Below are 10,691 nucleotides of genomic sequence, written 5' to 3'. Positions count from 1 at the left end.
AGGTTTCGGATTCCTTTTCTCGAAACACGAGCACCGTACCGTCGTATCGAAATTGCAAAATTATCGTAATATCTGATATATATAAAAAAAAAAGAAAAATGAATCTATAAATAATCGAAGAAGAGAAACCGTAGAAAGTTGAAAATTTTCCCCAAGTCGACAACTTCGTTTCCCTATTCAACAGGTATTCAAGATTCAACTTTCTATTTATCGATCATCCTCGTAACGTATTACCTTACGGAGGCGTCGGAGAACCTTTAACTTTCCTTAGAAGAAAACTTTTCTTATAAAGCGTTGAAAAAAAGGAAATACGTATCATCGACGGTGAATATCCAAGAGTCAATCAACGATTCCGGGACAACGATTTATTCGATTCTCGAACAAATTCGAGGGGGATGAGATATGATCGAGATTGCCCCTGTAACCATCGCGGCGCGAGGAACTGTGTGGTCGTTCGTGAAGCATTGTCCCAGGGGTTAAAATCCGGGCGCGAGACGCGAAAGGGTCATCCCCAATTCGGTCGACATCTCTGCTCGGAAAAGGAGGAGAGGGAGAGGGGAGGGAGAGGGGAGAGGTGCGCGAGAGGTGGTTTGACTCCTACGACTGATATCGGTCGGCAAAGTAAAGGCTTTGACCGAACCTTCGTATGTAAATATACATTGCGGCCTTGCTCGGCTACGATGCTTACGACGCCGTGTCCCCGGACTAGGGTTCCCTATCGATCTAGTGCCGCGTCGCTCCAATCCTGGAAGAAGAGGAAACAAGCTGGCGGGTCCGTCGAGGATTCAACGAGATGACAAGTGTGCGCTAGCGTTATCTGAATTTCCTACGAGTGGATAACGAAATCGTTCTCCCTTCCTTCCTTCCTTCCTTCCTTCTTTGTATTTTTCTCCTCCCCGATCGTAACACTTTTCGCGAAAATTCTTCCCTTTTTCTATTCTCTCCTCTCCCTTTTTCCGTTTTTTCTTTTTTTCTTTTATTCATCGAAGTTGAAGGGTTTGCATACAGTTCAATTACGAGAGATTCCCGATTTTTCGGGCAAAGTGAAGCAACGTTCTGGTCCACCGGTTGAAGCGGTGCTCGATTAAAATTAAACGAGGCCGCCCGGATCGATCGTCCGGTTTTTCGTGTTTTACGTACAACTCGGGCCTACGTGTCGATGAATCGCGTCCTATTTACCACGGTCAGTTTGGAGGCAACGAGGACTGGTGGAGGGTTCGGCCGCTAAAAGGGGTCTAAAAAAATAGAGAGACGACGAGAAGGAGGAGGAGGAGGAGGAGGAGGAGGAGGAGAGGAAGAGGAGAAGGAGAAGAACGACGACGGCGGCGGCGGCGACGAGCAAACCGTAACACACGTATCCGTGGACGTGCGGAGGGGTTTGGTGTAACCATCTGGAAACGGCTGGAAACGCTTTGCCCCGCTTGCGTCATTACGCTCGCGCACCTTTTCTTTCGCGCTTCCGTCTAATTGCTTTGCTTACGTGCCAAGAGGGAAGGGGGACACTGTGTCACGTGGCTCAACGACGAGCAGTTCTATTACTTCAAACCGGACCTCTGGAAAATTTCTTTTCCATTTCGTCCCCTTTCGAACGGGCGTAATCGCGCGGACGTACCTTTAATCTCGTCTCTTCTCTTTCGCCTTCGTTCGCAAAACCCGCGTCTAGTTTCGCTTCGTTTTGCCATTCGAACGAATTTTTCGCCTCTCCTCGCGAAGAACAACTGTTCGAACTCGTACAGACTCGAATGAGCAAAGATGGATAAATGGAATCGATCGCACGCACGATTGATCGCACGGATGACGCCGATGGACGATGCTCGACGTGTGATCGGGTCAAAGGACAACGAGAGACTGGTCGATCCACGATCCACGACCGATCCACGACGACACACGCCGTCCTTTGGCAATAAAACGTGACGCACTGTCGAAACGCAGAAGAATCGCGCGTTATGCCAACGTGCCACGGGTCTGTAACTATGACGGGAGTAACCGTGACGGGAGCGGCCTTCCGGGTGTAACCGGATGTTCGCGTTGAAGTCTATTACGCCTCGCTGTTTCAACATTGTGCGATGTCGCCGAGTTCCGAGAGTTTGTTGAAATTTTAACTGGAACTCGAAGAATGGAAGATACTACTCGAGCGCGAATAATTTCCGTTTCGTATTTTTCGTTTTTTTTTTCTTTTCGAATTTAGCGTCTCTCGGAGTAGAGAAGGGAACTCTCGCTTCTTCTGTTCCAATTTAATCGGAGAGAGAATCAATTTTCAATAGTTTTTCCCATTTTTCTTCCCTTTTTTACATGGTGCATTTTCGCTCGCCTCCTAGTGGATGTTATCCACTCCTAGAACGCTAGCAATCTGTTTATTACGCGAAGCCAGGGCAGCCAGCGTCTTAGGCGATTCAATCAGGAAGTGTAGAACGCTCCCTGAAAATTCGTTAAATCCGTCGGATCGTTCTATCTTTCTCTCTCTCTCGTTACAGAAACTTTTGGCTCACGGTAATTTCCTCATTCTACCCGAGCCGTAACGCGCATTAAGTTATCGAAGGCAAAACAGAGGCTTAATACGCTCGTGCTAATCCATTCGAGCGTCCATTCCTCTCTATTCCATTTTCTTTTCTTTCTCCCTCCCCTCCCCTCCCCCAAATCGAATCTATGGACGAGAATTGGTCCGAGAATCGAACGAGAAAGATGGCTCGATAGATAGGCGGTGTGTACCCGGTTAGCCAGTGTGTACTCCACTTGTTATATACACCGTCACAAACTTGGCCGACAATAGATCGAACTGACGCGAACGGTCGGCAGGAAGCGCTTCCTATTTCGTTCGTTGAATAGGTACGCGCTCACACGTTTCGAGTTCTCGTGTTATACGGGGAATGAACGTAGCGGACCGGATCGCCCTAGAACCACGCTCTTCTCGTCCAGGGACTTCTGTGTTGCGGAGACAAAAAAAGAAAAAAAAGAAAAACCGGTCATCCGATTCGATCAATCCGCCCAACGATTTGCGATTGCCTTTCATAATCGGGCCACGTGTCGGGCAATCGAGTAGCCAACGCTCGTCGGAGCTAAGGGGGAATCGGGGCGGAATCGAGATGAAATTTCGATGGCTTCGAGCTCGTCCGAGGAAGAATCCGTGAAAAGTCGCGCCGCCGAAACGAAATTTGCATAAACGTCTGGTGGCGTACGCGCGCGCCGACTGAATCTAGATCTTCTGGAGGAATAGTGGAACGTTCGAAAGGAACCGGTAGTTTGAAAAGTAGCGAATCGAAGTGGCGCCACCGGAGAGAGGAGGCGGAGTTTTTAAATGCAAACTTGATAGCATGAATAAAAGATTTTGGGGAGGCCTCGGTGCGCGCGAATGCCAATGCGATCCGACAGCAGCCTAACCTTATTACGGCCGGTAATTGGCGACGTAGAGAACGTGGCTGATTGTCGCGCACGATTACGCGAGTATCGTGCTCGATCTCGTTCATCTCTTCTTCGATTTTCCCCCCCCTTTTTTTTTTTTCTTTCTTTGGATCGTTCGAAGAGCAACGGAAGAAGGAACGCGAGATCACAGCGCGCGAAGGGCCATTTCCCTTTCGCATGCCGGGAGGTGGAAGGGAAAGCGAAGGTTTTAAATTGAAGTAATTAAAATCCAGGCATAAGAGGGGGAGTCAGAAAGTTGGCTATTGTCAGTGGGGAGCGTGCGCCTTGTTAAATTTCTCGGTCGAGCGCAAGTCTCTATTCCAAGTGGAGCGAAACGGATGGCCAATGGCCAATGATCACGCCGCGTCCTTCTTCCGCTTCCGCGGCTTCTCCTCTCCCTCGTTTTCCTTCGCCGATTCTTTTCGCTACCCTTTCTGCACCAACCTGTTCCCCTTCCTCCGCCTCTTCCCTCGTACTATCGATACTATCTCCTGGGAAATCCCTTGATAAGGAAGCATAAAAAAAAGAAAAGAAAGAAAAGCGAACGTAACTGTGAAAGCAACGCGATACAGATACAGGTTTCTTTTTTTTGAAGAATTCTGATCGACGTTTCTGATCGAGACGAGAAATTCATCGAGACGGGAGGAGGAGAAGGAGGAGGAGGAGAGGAGGGGATATATCGTGGACGACGAATAGAATTTCAAACTTCAGTTTCTCAGCCTCGATTTTAAGTAGCCTCGAACGTTAAGCCGTGTCGAACGATTCTATGCCGTGTTCCTGTTCCTGGCTGTCGTTGGCAGACGGGAACAGGAGGACGCCCCAGCCCTTCTCGGATACATTTCCAATATTCCCCGACGCCTCGTTTGTATTATATGCATCTCGCGCAACTATTGACATCGGCAACGAGGACGATTCGTTTCGTGGTCAAAGGAATCGGTTGGATTGACATCGGATCGGTGTTATTCCCTATTTATTATCGTCCTCCCCCCGGCTGAAAAGCATTTTCATTTTCCCTGTCTCGCGAAAGTAGGCGAGCGAGTACACCCACACCAGTTTAATCATCTCCCTCCCCGAGAACACTTTCGAATCCTATTTTCTCCCTATTTTTTTTTTTTTCTCTCTACGTGCCCCTTCTTGTTTTTCTTTTTCGAAATTCAACGTTTATCGCGACATATTTTAATATATTTGAACACCGACGAGTTTATTTACGATGAAAATAACGATCCTTTTTACGCCCCTCGAATATTATAATTCTTCGGATATTTCGATTCGAACGATTCTCCCTTCGATATTCGTGCATGCATACGTACAACGACATGCTGGACACACGTCGAGGCAGAAATTTCTCGTTCTGGCCGTGGCAAGGCCTCGGAGGTTAACCCTTCGTTTCGTACGCGAAACGAGAGCGGAGGGGGGGGGATAGGCTTTTGACACGGTGTCATCGACTGGTCGTATCGGTTACGCGGCCATTTATAAGCGGAACGGAGGCGAGAAATTCTGATATCATCCCGGTTGGACAGCGTTGAATTTTGACGCTCATTTCGTATTCGTGCGACATTTATTGCGGCACAATCAAATGCAATTAAAATATTCATGCATCGGCTCGATTCAAAGCGAAGTGAGACAAGTATATATATATATGTACAGGAATATCGGAAGTAATGTGTGTGCGCAATATGAAAATTTCACGGATATTCAGGTAATTCGTATCGATGAATAAAAGTGAAAATCCCGTAGAAGCTTTCGAAGCCGAGATATACACACATCACGAAGCTATCGTTTCGACGGATGAAACTAGAAGAAAGAGAGACGAAGAAAGAGACGAATGTATAATATAAGCTCGGGATCACATCATGATCGGTACATCTTCGTCAACCGCCACTCTCAAAGTTTTGATTTGTTCGATGTCCAGCTCGAGATGGGCGAACATCTCGTCGTCCTCGATCTGTCTCAACGTTTTCGGATCCATCGCTACCATTTTCTTCAAAGCTTCCGGCGGTGGTACCTGTAATTAAGAAGATTTAGGAAACGAAGGAATTCGATTCTAATTTGTCTTATAACGTCATGCAGAAGAGGACGTATCGATAATAGCGTCGCATCTTTCGAGAAATTTCTTATCCCTTTGATACAATTACCTCTGGATGCTCTTGAAGCCACTCCACGAAACCTTTCACGCTTCTAAGCGTCGTTATATCTTTAAAAACAGCTTCCATCGTTTCGATATCCGCAGGCACGTCCTCGCATTCCAGCCATCTCTTGTGCACCTGATTATCGGGCGGTATGAATCGAATATTCAGAGGCAGAGCCGTGCCGAAGGCTTTTATCTTCGGGGGAGTTTTTTCCGCTTTCGCATCCCTCATCACGTGTTTCTTCGTCATGATGAGCTTGCTCGCGCCGGGCGAGTTCCTCGTGAAGGCCACCTCCGCGGGCACAACCGGCATTTCCTTGATCGACACCTATTTAAAAGAAAAAAAAAGGAGAGAGGGAAAAAAAGGAAGACTTGCCAAACTTGCTAAGAAATAAAGGTGATATTAAACGAGACAGCTATGCAAACTTTCTCGCGAGATTCAACTTCGGATGGGAGGAAGCGGCCTTCCACCCGAAACGTGTTGTTCGAAGTAATTAGAGATTCGAGTCGATATTTGAATTTTACGAAGAGAGCTCGTAAATCAATAACGTGTATTATGGGTAAATATAAATGGATTAAAATTAGAGCTCTTATTAAGTATCCTGATATATATTGTTGAATACTCGAGATTCGAATTTTTTTCCTTCTTTTAATTAGATAGTTCCAAAAAATAAATTGGAACAAAGAGTAAATTTATTAATGTAATGTTTCCTCTGATCAACAGATTCAATGTGGATGATTGAACATGTATGTTATAAGAAAAAAGTTTTCAGAATTATTTTTATATATACGCGAGAGAACGAGTATTGTCATCAATCATTTTCTAAATTCTAAATCAAATATACTACTTGAATCTCGATTAAATAGATATTCAAATACAATTCGAATCAGGGAAGAAGAATCAGGTAAGAGCCCTAATTAAAATCCGTCCTACAAACAAGGGAACATGAACGATATTTCTCTTTAACCTGTAACGTTCTGCAAATATCCGCACTGAAATCGATTTCAAACATATCCCTGAGAACTTCCTCGTCGATGGTATTATCCGTCCCGCCCAAAGATTCGACCCACTGGCAGAAGTCCTGACATATCCTTTTCATCGAGTTGTCGGCTCTCATTTTGAGCGTCGCCTCCGGATCGTAGCCCTCGAGATCTTCTTTCTTCAAAGGGCGCCACGTAATCACCTGTCCCCCGTAAAAGATATTATCTTTCCTTTTTCTTTTCCTTTCTCTTCCCCCTCTCTTCCTTTATCTCTCTTTCGCCCTTATACTTTTATTTTTTTTTTCCTCCTCCCGATCGTTAGAAGATTACTCTATCGCTATCAATCCGATATCGCACCTTACGTCTTGGTTTTATCAGAAATAGAGCGTAAGGATTGTATCTACGCTCTATGGGCGGTTTCTCCTCGTAGGGCGGTTCGTCGTCTTTCAATGTCGGTGGATTCACCTTGATAATTATAAAAAGAAGGGGGATAGGCTATCTTTAAAAAGATGGATCGAAGTAGAACACAACAAACTATAAATATCGGGTAATCAAGAATGTTTGTTTAATTAAAAGTATAAGAGAAATATAATAATATAAATAATCTTAAACTTGTACTCGTGGTAATAAATGTTTCTATTGTGTTCCATTATATGGTGAATCCATTAAAATGAATTTCCATAAGATTCCATAAGATTTTCTTTCATATTTTATATATATATATAAAATTCTCTTTTTAACTTAAAAAGATGAAAAAATAACGTTGAAGAAACGAATGAAAATTTCTTTCTCTATATGAAAAGAAATCAAATATTTCTTGATCACCTGATATAATAATAAACAACTCACAATACCCGTCCCGAGTATCGAGTTGTAATTATTTCTTTCTTTCTTTTTTATTTTTCAAACGAAAACGAAAGTACGACAAACTTACCTCCAAACTGTCGAAACTCTCTATTTCTATTTTTTCTATCTCCTCCTCCACCACTTTTTCTTTAGGTTTCTCTTCCCTTATATACCATTTGGGCAGTTTCATCAGTCGAGCAACTTTATTATATGTAAACATAGGGAGTAGCCGTTTCATGATATTGACGCTATGTATGGGTGGCTGATCGGTGGAGAAAAGCAAATCAGAAGGAAATTTATCAGGATACAAATAACGTTTAGAATCAATTAACAACCTGGTCAGATTCGTAATCACTCTGTTACGCTCTTTCGTGATCGGGTCGTTCGTCGTCTCGCTATTTTTCGACAACCGTTCCGAAAATTCTTTGCACAAGACGTTCAACATATCGGTGGACGATACGTTCTCCTTCTCGAGATTCGTTAAAATTTCCACGATCTCGTCCGGACGCGTAAGCGGCAATTTCGTCCCGGCTCTCGATAAATCGGTCGCGAATGGTGGCCTTTTCAAAAGGCCATCGTCATCGCGAGTCTCGTCCAATTCTGTGCCCTTTGACGCGTCGTCGCGATATATTTCCGACTCGTTGGGCGTCGGTGTTGATACGGGAAAGCCCGAGAAGCTGGTTCCCTTTCTGAGAAGCCCGTGTTCAGCTTTCTCAGCCGTCGATTTTTCCAGGACAGATTTTGCTCTCGCGAAGGGCCGAGGCGGCGCAGGTTTCGCCGCCTCGTCGCTCGACCTCCTCTTCTTCTCGAGGACGCTTTTAGGCGTTGATTTCTCCGGAACCTGGTCGTCCACGGAACCGCTTTTCCTCAACGAGGATGCCTCGAGCAGGTCGATACGACGTTGCAGAGTAGTCGGTTTACGGCCTCTCAGGGCTCGAAGGGGCTCCAAGCTCGGCCTGAAATTCGTGGGAGCATGACAGGGCGCCAAGTATTTCGGCTTGGGTTGATCGTCGTCGATCATCGAGGCCGCAATCGAGTCGTCGCCTTCCTCTCCCTCCGTGCTCTCCTCGCTTCGTAACGAGGAACGACCTTCTTTCGTTTCTCCCAGGCAAGCGACTCGCGTCCGATTTATCTCGATTCGAGCCTCCTCGTACAAATTTGTCGATGTTGCCTCGTCGTGTTGCGGATCCCCTTTACCTCTCTTTGTAATCTCGTTACGCCAAGTCTCCGCGATACTTTTTTGCTCCGCTGCGTCCTCCTCTGGTCGCTTCTGTATTCCCTCCTCTTGGAACGAGGAAACGGCATCCTCTGTCACTTCACTTTCAGGAACATTGGATTCCAATTCGTGTCCAACGTTTCTCGTTTCAACTCGATCGTTCAAAATTCTTTCGATCTCGTTTTTAAGACTTGGCATGCTGGCGGAGGTGCAAGCGGAAGTGGAATCGCTGTCCTCGGACGAATCTTCAACAACCGACGTTGTTGCTTTGAATTTTTCATCGTCTATAATTCTCTGCAAAACGGTTCTTGGTAGGGATATCTTTCGTTCGGGAGGTGTCTCGAACGATTTGTACATACACGGCAAACACCTGTCCCGATTTCTCCTTGGGAAGGATAATTTTGGAATCGACGATAGAACACGCGCAACAGGATTGTCCTCCGACGACACGAATTCTGGACGGGGTCCCGACGTGTAACGAGATTCGGTGGAAATGCTTCTCGTCTCGTCGGATTTCCAAGTTCCGTTTTCGTCGTCGATACCTGAAAATTCTGAATCCTCGAGCGATTTTTGTTCAAAAATATGGAACGATTCTTCGTTTAATCTGTCTTTTTCGATGTGTTCACTTTTTACCAAAACTCGATTGTCGTCGCTACTTACCAGAAAATCTTCCTCACTCGATTTCAAAAATGACGATCCTTGTTTTAAATGGTCGATAGATTTCAATTTGGAATCTATATTTTTGTCCTTCGATAAACGTTTCAATGCTTTATAAGCGGAACGAGCGGTATACTTTAAAGAATCTTCGTTTGGTAATAAATTTTCTTTAATTCGTTTCATCGTGGATCGATCGGTAGAAAGTTTCCTTCTAATCTCTTTTAACGTTTTATCATTCTCACATAAGGCCTGATCCTTGGTTTTCGGATCTTTCTCTTTCGATAATTTCAAATATTTCCGCAACTTTTTCAACGTTGATTGGAATTCTGACATCCGAGGATATTTAGTCAGAATTGGTAGAGCGGTAGAATTATTTTCTTGTATTTTCTTCCGTTCATTTTGAACATTGAAAGAAGGCCGGATATGATCCACTTTACCAGGATGAATTCTACCGGAACTAGGTTGAGGACCACGGGTATTTAATTTTGGGATTCGTACACCTTCGAATGATGCGGTAGAATCGTACATTGTATCCACACTTTTTGGAACAGTTCGATACGAGCTGTTTAATAACGATTTTACGTTATCGAAACGATTTCTATTCGATTTAACGTTCGCTTTCGTCAGATGTAACTTGTGCAAAGAATTGTCGGACGTATCGCGATCATCTAAGTAAGAATTAGAAAAAGATTTACGATTAAACGATTGATTCTGAACGAATGTGTTACAATCCATAGAATCGCAATATTTTGAAGGAAAGGAATCATAGGATAATCGAAGAAAAGGATTTCTTACTGTGACTAATTTCCTCCTCTTTTCCTCAATTATATTCATCCAGTAATCCCTTATACTTGGAAGAGGATATTCCCATCTGATAATCAATAATTTTCTTAAAAAAATTTATTCGCGATAATGGGAAAATATTTTTCACGAGATTTATATATACGTACCTTTTCCCTTTCATGATTTTCTTGTAGGTGTATTTTTTCTTCATGCACGGAATACTCGTGTCAGAAAGACAAGAATTTTGAAGAGCACATTCAGAAGAGCACACTTTATTAGCCATTTAAAATATATTACTTTTAAATCTAATCCTGAATTATATATATCTACGGGATTTATTATCCGCGAACTTTTACTTCAATTTCAACTATCGATCAAACAAATTTTGACCAAATTCAGGACATGCGCATACATGCGCCGATAAGAAAAGTCTTAAAAGAAAAGAATTGCATTACATATAGGTTATATTACCATGAGAAAATACATAAAAGTTACTTACCAATAATTTCTATTTCATCGATGAATGTTTAATGTTATCAGTTGTAGTAATAGCAATTTTCTTATTATAATATAACTTATTAATCGTAGATAACATTACGGATAAAATTCCTTTATGGCGTTTATTAACTCAATAGTTTTTCCTCTTTATCGTAACAATGAAATACACTTAAGTGAATAAAA

At 43.7% G+C, this 10,691-nt stretch overlaps 1 protein-coding gene across 1 annotated transcript; it reads right to left on the bottom strand.

Moving 5' to 3' along the window:
* Positions 1 to 2,654: 2,654 nt before the first annotated feature.
* LOC100577749 lies at positions 2,655 to 10,691 on the bottom strand. The gene is made up of 7 exons (XM_026439145.1): positions 10,510 to 10,691; positions 10,178 to 10,441; positions 7,443 to 10,098; positions 6,866 to 6,973; positions 6,496 to 6,711; positions 5,535 to 5,855; positions 2,655 to 5,404 (listed from the first exon to the last, which is right to left on the bottom strand). The coding sequence occupies exons 2-7, from the start codon at positions 10,291 to 10,293 to the stop codon at positions 5,246 to 5,248; spliced, it is 3,576 nt and encodes a 1,191-aa protein (XP_026294930.1). The 5' UTR covers positions 10,294 to 10,441; positions 10,510 to 10,691; the 3' UTR covers positions 2,655 to 5,245.

This window comes from Apis mellifera, linkage group LG2 (genome assembly GCF_003254395.2).
Source record: "Apis mellifera strain DH4 linkage group LG2, Amel_HAv3.1, whole genome shotgun sequence".
Taxonomy (NCBI): Eukaryota; Metazoa; Arthropoda; class Insecta; order Hymenoptera; family Apidae; genus Apis; species Apis mellifera.
This window is presented reverse-complemented; position numbering and strand designations above follow the sequence as displayed.